This window comes from Psittacula echo, assembly GCF_963264785.1.
Source record: "Psittacula echo genome assembly, chromosome: 3".
Taxonomy (NCBI): Eukaryota; Metazoa; Chordata; class Aves; order Psittaciformes; family Psittacidae; genus Psittacula; species Psittacula echo.
In genome coordinates this window covers 13,316,415-13,332,605 of record NC_137736.1, presented here as the reverse complement: position 1 = coordinate 13,332,605, position 16,191 = coordinate 13,316,415, and the positions used below count along the sequence as shown (strand labels likewise).

Sequence of the window (16,191 nt, the reverse complement as noted above, 5' to 3'; positions counted from 1 at the left end):
GTATGTATATGCATAAACATACATATGTGTATATGTCTATATATACATGTACACACAGACTTACATATAATACAGAGCCAGTGACTTCATCGTTCCCTCCATTTGTTAATGTGGTAATTATGTGTCACACCACCAGCAGGCTACTAAAAATATGCTTAGCATTAAAGAACTGCATTCAGCCGTGCATCAACCAACTCAACAGGTTTGGTGCAAGTTCACACATAGGCAGAGTTGCAGAAACATGCACCATGATTTAATGAAAGAATGCAATCATTTCTAGTTATTCTTTCTCTCTCTTTTTCTTTTTTTATTGCTGGCTGCCACTTCCTTATACAGAGTACTTAGCATTATTACAGAAATTGCAGGAACTCTCTTGCGCTGAATACTGGGAGCAGAGAATATTTCTAGTCTTCCTGTGACACTCTTAACTACTCTTGAATCTGTACAAGCAGCAGTGATATCCACTCAGAAGAGCTGCACCAGTTGCTGATCTAAAGATACACTTTCTCCCTCAAAAGACAGATGGGGGAAAATGCAGATGTTCTTTTAAAAGGTAGAAGAGAGCAATTACTGAATAGGTTCTTCTCAGCACTGATCTAATACACTTTAAGGAGACCTACAAGCATAATTGGTTCTGTATGCTCCTTCTTACCTTCTTTTACCACGAATACATAGTGCGTGAGGTATCTCAAAACTGACAACAGCTCTCCATTTCTGCAGAACAGGAAACTCATTTTCCCTGCATGTTCAAATCTGCACATACCACAGCTGAACATGAAACAGGTTCAAAGGCTACTAGATCATTCATTTAGACTATTAGGTTGTTAAAAAGATGGCAAGAAACTCATAATGCAGCTGATGCTGCAAACATAAGCTCCTTTCAGACAAAGCTGCTAATCTGCCCCCTAAAGAGATTTTGCAATATGCTGTGTAGTATGTAAATTTCTACCCCAAAATATCCTAAGAAATACTCTGCTCCCACATCAATACCCACAGCATCTCCATCTGTGGAGAATACTCTGCACACTGTGCTGAAATCATCAGAACACACTCAGAGTAATCCCTGGAAATTCAAACAGCACTAGCATTTATCTGTTCCACAGGAACAAGACAAAAGGTGACAATACACTACACGACTGTCTAAAGGACTTGATTCCTGAAGCTTTCAGTGAATTACATTCATTTAAAATCTATGTCAAATTAAAAGACAGAGGTAAATAAATTATCCTTCTGCCTGGTAGCAGCCCAGAAGGCAGTCAGGGTTTCAGAGCAACAATTCTTTTGCTATAAAGAAGAACTGATTTTCACTCTTGCTTGTGCCACAGGGCTCCTTTCTAACGCTAGGAAACTTTACATCTGACCACTAATGAAACTCTCAGTTTAATGCCCAGTGAGGCTAGAAGTGCTTAACTGTAGTTGAGGTCAGCTAAAAAAAGTGCTTGGAGTACAAAATATGCTGTTGCAATGCAAAATGTTTTGAGAAAAGTGAAAATAAATCAGGCCCAAGTTTTAAAATTAGCCATTTGATAACACTGGGCATGTCTGATTCCGTTAAGTCTCATCAGCAATAAATATCTCTGCACCTCGCCTCTCTGTGTGTAAAGTTAGGATAATGACACATTTTTATCATCCTGATGTTAAATTCAGTATTATTTGTGAAGCACACAAATGTTACGGTTGAGAGCATGACAGATAAGCAAGCATGTGAGACAAACTAATAATTTTTTATTCAATGCAAGGCTTCAATGCTATGAATTTAATAAGACCTGGCACCACACAGTGAATAAAGAAGATAAAAAGAAATGTTGAATAGCTCCGTGGAGAAGAGATCCTGTATGTGACCTCATAATTACAGCCACACTTTAAAAACCTATACACAAGAGCAATAAATTTAAGAGACATGCCAGTCCTTTTTTATTAACACTGACTTTGTAAACCAGACAAAACATATGTGTGTATTTTAACATTGCAACACACTTGCAGAGAACTGTTTCTGAAATTTTAAACTCATGTTTGAAAATAAAAGAGAAAGTAAAACCAAAATCCCTTCAGAAAGAAAAGAGAAATTGGTGTTAATTCGCTGGGAGTCACGATGCCAGAAATTGAATAACCAGGGATGTTCCTTGGCATTCACTCTTTGAATTGCAGAAAGTCAGCACAAGAAGTCTTATGACTCTCATGGTGCTTCTGTCCTTTTGTATGATAGCTGTACTATCTAGCCATTTCATAGCAATAGAGGGGACTTTATTCTCTGGATAGAGTGGCTTTTTTCCTAGAGACTATGGTTAATTAATTGGTTTTGTTCTGGTTGCTGGAAAGTTTCTAATTAGCTGTTCCAGAGATCTTTTTTTTGTATCTTTCTTCCCTTGGGCAATTTGAAAGGTCTCTGCAGAGGCCTATATGCTTGTCAGGTTGTATAGGGTCGCTGCTTTGAGAGATCTTCCCAATAAGCTGATATCACTAACAATTTACCTTTACCTGACCATGTTTTCTTCACTCATTACTTGTTCAGTAGGGACACCAAGAAACTCTTTTAGATAGAGATATACACACACACATAAATACAGATTTCATTATAATATGATATTGGTCACATTGCATAAAACTGAATTCTGTTTATACTGGGGCTTCCTTTTGTAGTATATGCTAAAGCAAGGGCAAGCCTATGAAAGGACTCAAAGGAGCACCACACAAATGTAAGCCAGGTTTGCAATTCCTGGTTGCTGACATCTAAGGTTTCTTAACTACTGACCCATCTGCTTGGGCAAATATCCGCTTAGGCAAAGGGTTTGCTACAAAGGCTAGTCAGTGTGTTCTGGAATGATGTAGCTGAAGCAGACAGCATTTTTAGAAAGGCAAGTTGCGTGTTGACATCAAATGCAATGTGCAATGACACATTTTCTAAATAATCTTCTAACAAAGACAAATTTGTTGGTTTTTCTATTTATTCTAATCTGCCCCACGACCACTGAAATCTGTCAGAGAAAGTATGGTGCATAAGCTCCCGTAAATATGGCTAAATTGTGCAAAACCAACAGTAATCCTTATAATACATAATCTATCATCACACTTATCTCTTGTTGCATAATCCCCTCTACGCATTAACCTCTTAGCAATATTACATGTAGAAGAACACCCCTGAGTATTGTGAACACTCCATTAGCAGAATTCATCCCATACAATACAACTGTTTCAGTGACATGCAGTACTATTTCTCTCGCTCTTCTGCCTGTGGTTCTCCTTCCTCTGAGGAAGACGCCCCAAGAGCAAAACACTCGGCATGCAGCACCCTGGCAACTCTCTCCTCCTATGGTTATAAATCCATTCCTTCAAGCCTCAGGAAGGAAAACATAGCATTTTGAAAGCCAAACGCTATATTAGAAATTCTACCCAGTAGTTTGACCCCGAAATAGAAAAGTTGTTGAGTACTGTCAAAAAGATTCTAATGAGAGGATATCCACTGATTGTGGGTAAGGCTTATGCTAAAAAACCAGATGCTACACAGTGGATCAGGCATCAGCACCATGTGTTTCTGATTGCACTACAAGTGCCCTATAGGAAACCTATTTTTGCATTTTAGAGTCACCACATAATAGGGTATTGTTGGAGGTCCCTATGCCTTGAAGTGGAAAGTGCTTTTTCATACAGCTATTTCATGTTGATATTTAACTTTGATTATTTTTTGACATGCACAGTAGTGAGTCCACAGATCAATTATCCTTTAGATTATGGTGTTAACCATATTCATTTTTATCGTATTTTTCTAGTCAGACAGCTAGCTCACTTTGAGCTGAATGCTGAAGATTTTGAACCTACCTGACTTGAAAGAGAAAATAAAAGACCATTTCATTACCACATATATATGCCTGTTATAATGTTATTTTATCAGAGCACTCACACTGCGGTCAAGACTGGAGCTTTTCAGTACGGTATAAAAAACTGCAGGGATAAATAGGCAAAACGAAAGTACTGTTAAGATAATAATAACACAAGCCTTACCGTCCAGGTAACTTGAACCGTCGTGGGTGTCAGCACAACAGGATTATGCAGTCGTACAATTACATCTCCCAGTTCTTTCTGGACTTGCCTGTGATCCACACCTTGTGCTGGTGGGCTGATATCTGCCAGGCACACACATGAAAGCATTATTTTAGTGAGAAGAGTTATATACGGCATCAATAAGAATTACTGAATAGCTTGACGACCTGATTTAAACACCCTTTTTAGTAGTGAAAGTGGTAAGTGATGAGAGGGATGCAATATTCACTAGTTCCAAAATACTCTAATATTAATAATGTTGCCCAGACATCTCGAACAAAACTGGTTAGTATAAAAGAAGAAAATGAACAGGTTCATTTATTTATTTATTTTCTTAGAACATACATGACATTAAGTCATTACACATTTCCAAACTTTAACTAAGCTTCCCTTCCCCACATACCATGCACACAAGAAACCAAACACCAAAAATAGCATTTTCTTCTGTAAGGCAAATTTTCCCTTTACAGATATAGATAATGAAAGCTAGTGCAAATACAAACAAAAAGATTATCCATTAAGCCAATCTGATTCTGAACTAAAAAAAGGCCAATAAAAAATCTCTACCACAAAAATTTTCTCTTCAAGACTATGCCAAAAAATCCTTGAAAGTGTACGTGGAAATTATTTATGTTAGTCAAAATCTGAAGGAATTTGATCATTTAGTATGCATGTATGGAAAACTGATTCCATAGCACCACATGTGGCCCTGGTACTTAGTCTTTAGGAACCACATTTGAGTTATGCCACTGTTTTAAACTGAATGAGGCTGTATTACCTTTGCTAAATAGGAACTGCAATACAAAGTATGTATTAGAAAATGGAACAGGAGATGTTCAATGTGTCTTTTTAGTGATAGTTCCTGGAAATCTTAATTTTCAGTTCTATTGTGCCAAAAGAAGAATGCTGGGCTGCAGCTATCACTTAGCTTATATATCACCATAGCATGTTCCTTCCTCCATCTTAAGAAAAAAGAGAATGCACTTTCTATGAGCCAGTGAAGTCTGAATCCCTTCAACGGATCCTCAAGGATCCTACAATGCTGTTCTTGAACAACAGTTACAGATGCCTTTACTATGTCAGTTACCTTTGTGGACTGAATAATGCCTGTTAGAAATATACATACTGTTTATTTCTGCTGGAATTTGGTTGAATTTTCCAGAAGAGAGAATTTGGAATACAAGCACAGATTATATTCAAAAGGCCCAATACATTATGCTCATGCCTGCCCAGGCATCTGTGAATTCTGCTTGGGTTTCTCATGGGATCCACAAGCCAAAGACTTTTTCCCTCTTTTTGGATCAACCTCATGTCCTTGTGAAGAAAATATATATATATATTTTATATATATATATAAGGTTTTCATCCCCCTCTGATGGTCTTAGATATGGGAGCATGCAGCATGTGACATCTTTTTATCTTCTAATATTATTAAGAAGAAATGTTAGTGTTCTTACAAATATAACTGAGTTTGAATCACATGCCTCCAGATTTTGAAAGAGAGTAGGTTTTAATCATCAGTATTTCAACTCATAATTCTGGATTGTTATGGTTTCTGAGCCACCAATAAACAATACTGCAAGAGGCTTCTACTGATATTCAAATGGCTCCATGGATCTCCAAAGGGAATATAATCCAAATATGGATGTCAGTGAAGGGGCTTGTCTAGCAAACTATGCCTATCCAACAAACCAACAAACAGAGAGATACAATGAAACAAATCTGTAAGATAGCAACTAAGACTGGTTTACAGCATGATAATTTATGCTACTATCCACAAAAAGCTATGATCCTTGATACAAAACCTACAGCTAGCCATGGCTACATTTCAGGTTAAGTTATCCTCTGTTATACAATCAACAAAGTACCTGTATTCCCTCAGAAGACATTTCTACATATGTATGAACTACATTTCATCATTTTAATGGGATGCATGCCCAGAAGTAAGGGAATAACATGGGCTAATATTGGTAAGAAATAAGTATCAAGATGTATTCTGTTTTCCAGTATGTACACTTGGAAACATATGCATATGTGATGCTCACAGTGTAATATCTTGTAATATCATTTTCACATTACCAGCAGACTCCTGGTAGAAAAGCAGTTGATCTATCTATAAGGATATCATCAAGTACTGGAATAATAAAGTCATGACTAAAGCAAAACTGGCATAAGAAGCTATATTCTGATTACAATTAAGAGATCGCTAAAATTAAATTTGATATGCATTTCCTCTAACCTTTTTTTAACAGCTTCCTGGGAAGTTACTATTAGTTGCTAGCAATTAAAATTCCAGGGATAGGATTATATATGGTTTCTTTAAAGTGTTTTTTAATATATGGTTTGATCTTTTAATAATCCAAACAAGAAATCAGCTCCTTTCTTAATTACTCATTTCTCTGCCCTTATTTGATGTGAGTCATGTATGGTAAACCTTTTGAAAGTGTCCAATTGTCTATTTGAGGTCCAATGGTGAAAATAGGCATAAAATCCTATTACTTATCTTCTCTGTACTTAATACCAGGAAAATAAAAGCTCAGCTATTAAAACTATTACAGACACTTGTTGCAAATTAGTATTATATAGCACTGTTATAGCTGCTTTTTTGTTCCTCCATGGCCACTGTAAATAGACTTTCTAACGTGTGTCAGCTTCTTCCGTGAGCCTGAATTGAATTCAGGCATAATTAGAAATCACATCAAAACATTATGTTAATTTTCAATTGATTTTATGATTTAATTCTATTAAACTGCAGGCTTGCAAAGAAGCTATAAATCCTGTACATGTCTCAGTGTGCTTGACTGCTAAACAGCTTCTGGAAATGGAAGCTGCAACACATGCTGTAGCTAATTAAAAGACATGTTTTTACTGAAATCAAATTGCTTGTCAGTATGTCAGATAAAAAGTCTATACTTGACACTCAAATGCCAAACAAAGTTGTGGGGTTTTTTTTAACTAGGTGATAAGTTATGTAGACTAAAAGGCTGGTGCAATGAAAAGCATGAGTCACCCTATAATAATGGGAGAGTGAGAAAGTGAAGAAAACTTGCGATACGCCATGAATAGTGAAGCCATGAAATCCCTACCCAACTCACTCCTTCCACTTTTCAGACAGCAGCTCTGTTTCTCCTTTTACAGCAGTGATAACTATTTTTAGGGGATAATTATTAAAGTCAGATTTATTTAGGAACAGACGTGTATGAGAGGCTGGATGTGATGCTTTATGTGATAAAGAAATTCCACTCTAGTCTTGTTTCTTTCTTTCCGTCTAGGATCAACAAAGGACCCAAACCACTAATGGTTTCCACATGCTGGAAGTTGACACAGGATGCAGTTTTCAGGCACACTATTATAACTTCCATAAACAGGGACAGAAGATGTCATTCTAAATTAACTGTGAGAGAGGCTACTACTTTGGACCTGAGGAAAATTATGATTCAAAAAATCATTAATTCCTATATTCTAACCTGTTTAACACAGAACTACACGCATATGAAATATTCAAGCCAAAAACATGCTGTGAAAAGAAATTTGTTTGTGGCAGTTAGACACAGTTTTTAGAGCTTGATGTAATGGTGAACAAAATTCAAAAGTCAATTCAACAGCAGTAGAGGATCACAGCTACCAATTATTATCACTTCAGGCTTTCCTCTTTCTTCATGCAGTAGATTAATATAAAGAACTCAGAAATCTAGGTAAGTAAGTAGCAGACCCATACTTTTTTCAGAATAACTTCAAAATATTCTTAGCATGCAGATGCCTTAATTGACATTAATTCTCTGCCTAGATTTTGGACCAGATTAATCAACACACTGCAGATATTTTTTGCAGGTCTTCTGATTAAAACTAATGCAAATCACAGTGTCTGTCTATCATAAGCACTTGTTATTATAGAATATCCCTATTAGAATAATGGAGAAGAAGTAAGGTCATGGAAAGAAAAAGTACTGAGGGGAGCATGGTATTCTGAGCACTTTCCAGAAAAGCTTGGATAACTCACATTACTTTCAATAGAAACCAGGCATCAAGGAGCTCACCAAGTCAAAAAAAACTGCAAGCCAAAATGTCTGCAGCGTACAAAGGATTAAAGAGCTAACCTATTGCTCCTAAACTCCGTATTGATACAGCAAACATTGGACTATTTTTTGTCTTTACTGGTTAAGCTCAATTCATGATTCCTTCAGTCAGGGTGCTAGAGCCAAATGGCCAGACTGTCTTATAGGTCAACTCTCAGTTAGCTCTTTCTATTTCAGCTCAAGCACATAAACCTTAATGATTACTATTACCTTGTGTTCGGACAGGATCTGACATAGGGCTGGGATCACTCAGGCCTTGTGAATTGATAGCTCTCACCATAAACAGGTAGATTGTATTGGGTCGGAGTCCTCTCACAGTGTAGAGAGTGGTCTTCACGTGGTTAGCCACTGTTTGCCAACTATTGCTCACAGATTGACTGCAATGACAAGAGGGCTGAAGATTACGGACTAATGTAAGAGAAAAATAAAATGAAAATACCTACTTTTGTAGCCCTGTATAAAGTCTAAGTACAGGAAAAAGTTGTAAAAGCAGATTAAAAGTAAAAATATTTGTTTCAGTTAACTCATCAAGATGGGATTGAAAAAAAACACATAGCTGTCAAACGTGTTTCTCCTTTCAATAGAAGCAAAAGCTTTTGCTATTTATCTAAAATAAACACCTGCAAAAGAAAAGTGTGGAAAGTAAACTTGAATTATAAATAGGCCACTCTTGAACATAAACCTTAAAAAAGAAAATCCTGTTGAATAATTTTCCATGCTGCTAAGTAAATTATGTCCATAAATTGTCATTAGAACAACTAAAAAACTTGAACTAAACACATACTCAAAGTTACAAAAAACTCTGTGGAAAACACATTTGTAAATGAAGGAAAGCATATGAATATTTTTTCTGTCACTACATCTTCCATTAGACATTATTATGATTAGATTACAGTGCACTGTACGAAGAGATTTCAATTTGTGATTGTTAAAAACAGCTTTTAATGAAAATACCTGGCTTTTGTTAAGTTTTTGATGAGATGCTACCAAAATCAAATCTAGGGTGAAAAATCACAAAAGTTTAAAGATAAAATTTTATTTTGTTGTGCTTTGTTGTATAGCATTGATAAAAAAAAATCTTCAGATATATTAAAAGGAAAAAGAAAATTAAAAGCTACAAGTTTCACATTGCTTCAATTGTTTCATTCATGCAATACACAATGGGTAAGTTCCAGACCAAAATCAACAGTTTGCACATGCAGTATTGTTCTTCGCATATTAACATAGCAGGATCAAGCATTATCACTCTAGCTTCTTAAATTTGTACGCATATGATTTTGAAAATTTCTGCATTAATTTTAATTAAAAGATTAATTAAATTATTTGCCATTTGTTGAACATCTTGATTAATGAAAACATTTAAGAATGTGCTCATTTTCAGGCTGAAGCATATACCGTGGATACACATGAGAGGTATGGGCCATGCTTAAACAAACTTGCTGAATCAGGGCCCACAAGTTCTTTCAGAGCATGCATTAATTGCTGCTGTGTGGAAGGGAGCAGCTGCATTCAGCCTCCTGCTGAATGATGAAATCCTAAATTATCAACACAAAACTTTCAGCTGAAAAAGCTAGATGTATCTAAACCAGTAAAAAATAGAAAGTGCTTTCAGTCTTTAATAGGTGGTGCTTTAACAAGAACAGGAATTAAAGTATGCAGAGAGGCTTCAGGATCATCCATGTACTTTCAGGTTATTTGTATTATGTCAAGACAACACTGGCCCAAACGATTTGACCTGCAGCACTCCCACAGGAAACCCACTGAGGGAAAAGTAACAAATCACAACTGTGTTGTCCTGTTTATATTCCTATTGATTTGAAAAAAACAGTTAGATGCTCCTCTCATTAATCACTTAAGAAAAAAGTGATAAATTAAAAAAAAACAACCCACATTAAAAAATAAGAATCAATGCCTGCCATAAGAGTCTTTTAATTAGCTTCTAATGATACGTGCAGAGTCCAAAAGAACACCATAATACCAAGAGAATAACTGGTAACAAGGTTTAAACAAAATTAGAAAGGAAAGAGATTAAAAGTACAGTAATTCACATACCTAAAAGCCTCAATGATATATGCACTAGCTGGTAGGCTTCCGGGAGTCCCTGGCTGCCAGGACAGGGTGACACTGTTCTTTGTAACATCAGTGACCTGAGGTTTGGATGGTGGCCCAGGGAGGTCATTTATATCATAATTTTTACTGACTGTTGCTCCACCAGATTCTGTGAGGGACAAAACAAAACAATTACATTTTATCCTTGATTGTATGAATTTGATCAAAGAAGAAGATTAAAAGGAAAAACATGCCAAACATCTGGAAAATCCGCATAACCAATGTTCTTAACCTACACAGAACTAAGTCAACAATAAAGTACATACCACGTGTAAGCTTACATAGAATACCAAAACCTCAGTTACTAGATCTGAAAAAGTTCCCATATCCAGATCAACTCCAGTATTCAGAGAGCACACTGGACTTTGGCAGGCCTTTGTATAGGCATAATAGTTTTTGTGCCTGAGTCAATTACTGGATGAATCCTCAGTTTATTCAGACTCCTGTTGGGAAGAGTTACAGCATACCACTGTTCACTGGATACAAATACAAACTGTTGCAGTGTTAATGGGCAATCAAATTAGTGAAGGAACCGGCCTTCCCACCTAAAACTTCTCCATCTCAACCCCAGAATTTCCAGAAAAGATTATTGGACTCAGCCTCTAATATACCCTACATTTTCATTTTGTGCCAACTGAAAGAAAGCCCGTGGACATCGCTTACCTGTCACCTCCAGCACAGCACTCCAAGATGTCTCCCCACTGGAACTTGTCGCAACACAAGTGTAAGTCCCAGTATCAGACAGCTAGACATTAAAAATAGTTAAGGGCAGTTTTAACAACCTTTTACAATCAAATGACTGAGTTTACTCTGGTTTTCTTTCTCTAAGTTTTTTGCTAAGAAGGATTTAGCCTATATTTTACATGAGACTAGAGGGCACCGGACACTTCAAGCAAACATTTAATGGTGCCTTACTTTTAGAGAGCTACAATAAGATTAGTTGCTTCTAGTATTTTTCTAATCCTAATTTTCACGTTGTTAATGGTACCAGTACAGCATGTAAGTGCTACAGGCTGGATGTTTTAATGTAATTCTTTGCATTGGTTACAGCAAATACAGGTGAAATCAGGTAACAACATAACAACACTTAACTTCTTAGAGGATAAAATCTCACCATTCATAATTCCCTGACCCAGAGATACAATTTCCAGTGCCAGGAAGGCACTTAGATTCTTATGACAAATGAAGTCATTTCTATACAGGCCACCACACATACAAATACTGTTGCTGAGACTTATCAGTGGTTCTCTCTACACAGACAGTCCTCCAAACAATTTTCAAATGGCAAAATTAAATTAGATCCTACATCATGCTTACCTTTCTTCTATTTCACATGGGATTTATTTCGGGCTTGCAAGACACTTTGGTAGCAAAAAAATAATGCATTTGTGTAAAACTCCTACGATTCCCTTGTCAGTTCATATATTTCAAAATTATTTGGAAAAACCATTCTGAATTATATTGTCAATATTAATCTCAATGCTGTATGAATTTTTCTAGTGTAAAATATGCCAAGTGTTTTGCTATTCCTTATGTAAATTTAAAGATTTCTAAGACAGGAACTAATGAAGACTAAAGAGCTGGATGGAAAACTAACTTTACAAAGCATAAAATATACAAAGGAACCCTCCCACCACTATCTATAAAGCATGGTAATCTGGAGATGGAAGCAGAAGAGGAAGAGTGCTGACTCTAGCGATAAAGGAGAAGAATTATATTCACCATCAGACTACTTGATGGAAATAGGCCTGCATCCAAGAAGCTTTATTGGACTTTAAGGAATTGTAATTGGTTTTCTGCTAAATGCAGATTGGCAGTATAGCATATGTGCTTATATCTCACTCTTCAAAAAGAATGTGAAGGAGAATAAGTGAGATGCTCTTTAGATTACTCGTTGATATATAATTTAATTGATTTTTAACTTTGTCATGTTTGGATTTTGTTGGTATTTTCTTCAGATACTCTGGGACTGCTGTGTACCATTCTTAGGGGCAGGAAGCAACTGATTAATGCCAGTTCAATTGTCTGAATGAGCATAAATTGCATTTTAGAAGATGTTTTTTCCATGAAATAGAAACAATAATTAAACTCTTCTGACAATGGCTCAAAGACTCAAAATATAGAGGTACTGCTAACGAAATAAGGAAGGCTCTTGAAAGGAGACAGATTTTTCCAGAGAAGAGAGCCTTATAGCATTCTGAAGTAGTGTTTTATTTTGCTGCTTCTAAGCTTTTATTAAATATATAGTTCTTCATTATGTGATAATGAAGAATATTTCTAAAGGCTAGGGTTCTCAACTTCATTTGTGTACTACTGTGACAGATGGTGTATGGCATACTCAATGAAGTATGGGGTACACACCACTGAGTAACTTGCAGAAGGCAAACTCAACATAGAAAGCAAGCTGGAGAGATGCTGCTTCTTGCAAGTTATGGTAAATTATCTAACTTCCAGACTGTGGATGGATTAGATACAGACATAGGGTATTAGTCATTCAATTATTTTTACTTTTTTTTTTTTTTTTTTTACTATGGAAAAAACAACAGGGCAGGTGACTGGAAAATCTTTGCTATTCAGTAAAATAAATAGTTTTTTTCCTTAGTTAATGCTGGTGTCTAAATCTGGTGCGGTACAGTTTTATGGAGCATAAATGAATTTTCTGTCAGTGTTGGACTGTCTGAAAGAGTACTGAGTGAGTGGTGTATGTGAGTTTTTAGTTGTCTTCCTCACAGCAACTGGGAAGACTGGCTCTCAAAAATGTCTAGGTTCATGATTAGGACTGCGGCCTATGGTTCACTGTGACTGCTGCAGACTCCTGAATAACTTGATTTACACAGAGAGCGCTACATAGCAGAAGAGGAAGGTCTCAAAGGCTTAAATAGTAGTAGCTTGTCTTTCTTTATCTTGGAATGTTTTATGATTGCAAGCAGTGATTATTACTTCCGAGGGGGGGAGAAGGCTGAGGACATCTGGGTGATAAATATAACTTTGTTTTGAAATTGGGTATGTAAGTAAGTGTACTTGAACATATTTCATGGCCATTTTTTACTTAAGAAGCATTGCTAGTCCTCAGTCAGGTACATCTGAGAGAAAAGTTAAACATTTCAGATTTAAATCCACATTTAATTCATAAAATTACAAAGTACAGAAGAAATCTGGTTTTGATGGTTGTGTGTGCATTTTGTTCTTAAGTCTGAGTCAAACAGTGCACATTACTGCAATCGAGGGGTTTATAAAAAATGTCTTTCTGAGCCTTTAAGGAAAATTGGTTACTACTGAATGAGCCACTTAAGGATCAATAAAAGCCTCACGTCTTTCAAAACCATGCTCACTGCTAATACTGTTTTCTTCTCCCCTTGCAAGCATTTTTCTTCCCCTTTCGTTTGCAGACCTCGTGCCTCTAACAGCGAGATTAATGCACTGGCACGACTCAGAACCAATTTCATTGTTTGCATAGCTGCATGCAGACAGGTATCCCAGGAGCTTCTGCCTCATGGACACTCCACAGAAGCCCATCATTGATGCCTGAAAGTTTGTTTGAAATCACTAAGCTTCCACCTTTAATTGCTGCTTTCTAAAACTACTGGGGAATCTTGACTATTCAAGCGCACTCTTTAATCCAGCTCTACAGGAAAAATGCATTAACCTTCATGGCCTAAACCTGCCTTCAGCCCAGGAAAGAAGGATAAATTGTTTACTCAAAGAAAGCTGGCATAAATTTTTTAATAAATTCCATTTTGTTCCAAGGAAGTTAACAATTCATCTATGATCACTGATGAGATGGCATCAGGAAACAAATCTGTTCTTTATGTCTTGTCCTCGGTAGGTATGTTTATTGACATTTTTTTGGATAGCAAAGCCAAGTGCAGAAATTTCTGCTGATGAAATTAAATGGTTACTGAAATTACCTTTAAGTTCTTGATAATAATTACATTTAACTTACTGTTTCTCCATATACACACTTGTCCGCATACATACAAACATATATGCAATTTTAACTTTCAAGAGGGAAAAATTAAAAGCCCAGGCAAAGATTAGTGATGCCATGTTTAGGAACAAAATCTGATATTATGCTACCTGGAATAGTATAAGATTTCTTTGTACTTTTAAGCTATTGTATTATCTCAGGTGTCAAAATGTAAATATTATGATAGGCATTCCATTTTGAATAGAAACCCCTCTGCATATGACTGTATGCATGTTACAGTATTAGTTGTCTTCTCACATCTGCAGCCTGATGGAACACCTCCAGCAAGTGTAACATTGGAAGAAATCAGCCAGCTCAAGACAGCCAAGACTCATTGATGGATAAAGTGCACAGACAAACCCTGATGAACTCCAGAATCACTTGCTAGCACAATAGCTCCTTAGAAAATTATGATTGGGTGTTGAAAATGAGCCGCTCCAAGTTTTAAGAAAGACAACAGACCAGTGGCTTCACAGTAAAACAGACTGAAAAGATGAGGAAGACCTGTCCTTTTACATGTTTCTCCATTCCCAACTCCTGTGTTTTACTGCAGCTTGTGTAAGATTTTAAATATAATTTCTATTTTTATTTTTTTCCTCAAAGAAATATCTGATGCTAGTTTGGCTCTTCTTCTCTCCCTCCCCTCCCTTCCCAACACAATATCAAAGAATGAAATAGGATGTGGACTTGGTGAGAATCTCATAGTAAAAGAGACCATTAAGTTAATTTTGAAGACAAGAGGTAAGAAGGCAGAAGAGCTGCTTGCGGCACACACTGATAGCTCAAGACTAGCCATGTACCACTTGTAGCAGTTGTTTTGTTATCGCTACTCACCCGCAGAGATTTAATCTGAAGAGTTCCCTGATCCTGTATGGATGTTCGAGGGTCTCGGCCGAGGAAGGTGAATCCTTCTTTTAACCAGCTGATGACAGGGAGAGGGTCACCGGTTGCCTTGCACTTCAGCAAAGCTGTCCCATCCACTGCCAGTGTCTGATTGACCGGCCCCTGGAGGATGATGGGTGGAGGCCTATCTGTCAAGACTAAAACAGTGACACCCACATTGGCATCCACACCTTTAACAATCCTCTGCTGAAGTTATTCCTTTTCTTAATACAGCACTAATTTAAGCATTAATTTAAGTAAGCCTCTGAAAGGCTAAAAATGCTAGTTTTTTTTAAACCCACCAAATAACTGGCATATTTGAAAAATATTTCTGTAAGAATCTCATTTCACCACTGCGAGATAACACCTAGATATAAAAACTTCTGTTAGCAAAGGTCATCAGGCTCATTTGATTAAGATAGGATAAAAATTGAGATATTGATCCAGGAAAGAACTGAGGTATACCTCTTATTTCTTCCTATTTAGGAAAGCACTTAAAGCACATGTTTAATGTCACATCAAAATGTGCTTAATTGCATACCTGATTTAGGGCCTAAAAGAGAGAGTCTGTTAAAGTTCAAAGTGAAACGCCACAGCCATTCTAGCATGGGTACCAACCACATCCCCCATTCATGCTCAACTTGCAAGTTTTCATCAGCAAATAATAATATAAAACATTTTCATAATCTGAGTAATCTAAATTACTGTACCACTCTTTTCAGTGGAGAAAAGTTCAAACTCAATCAATGCATTTAACAGCTTACTTATCAAACCATTTAACTGCCTTTTAAAGCTGTGAACTCTCTTAATTTTTTCCTCTAATAATTCAGATTTGCATGCTTGGATTACTGCTTAAAGGACTCTGAAACCAGTGAGCAAGTGCATGGCTGCGTATAAACCCCATTCCATCACCAGTGGGATAACTTGAAGATGGAGTAAAATGCTCACGTTTGCTTTTATTGAAAGACCAATTCTCAACAAGTAATTTTGCCGTTAAACCTATTTTCTAAGCTATCTGTTAAACAGCAAAATAAAACTCTGTTTCTAAAGAATGTGTTATACAAAATGAACGTGAAATACTTGAATGCAATGAGGTTATGACTTCTGCAAAAACCCAGT

The 16,191-nt window shown here is 36.5% G+C and overlaps 1 protein-coding gene across 1 annotated transcript in view; it reads right to left on the bottom strand.

Annotated features, from left to right (window-relative positions):
• The window catches only part of ROBO2 (roundabout guidance receptor 2), a gene marked incomplete at its 3' end in the record, with an annotated part of 450,916 nt that overhangs the window by 72,057 nt on the left and 362,668 nt on the right, over positions 1-16,191 (bottom strand). The window contains exons 10-14 of the mRNA XM_080612699.1: positions 15,025-15,230; positions 10,887-10,968; positions 10,167-10,332; positions 8,325-8,491; positions 4,000-4,121 (exon numbers count right to left, since the gene is read on the bottom strand). Of these exons, the coding sequence (XP_080468825.1) occupies positions 4,000-4,121; positions 8,325-8,491; positions 10,167-10,332; positions 10,887-10,968; positions 15,025-15,230 (743 nt within the window). The remainder of the gene's footprint in view (positions 1-3,999; positions 4,122-8,324; positions 8,492-10,166; positions 10,333-10,886; positions 10,969-15,024; positions 15,231-16,191) is intronic.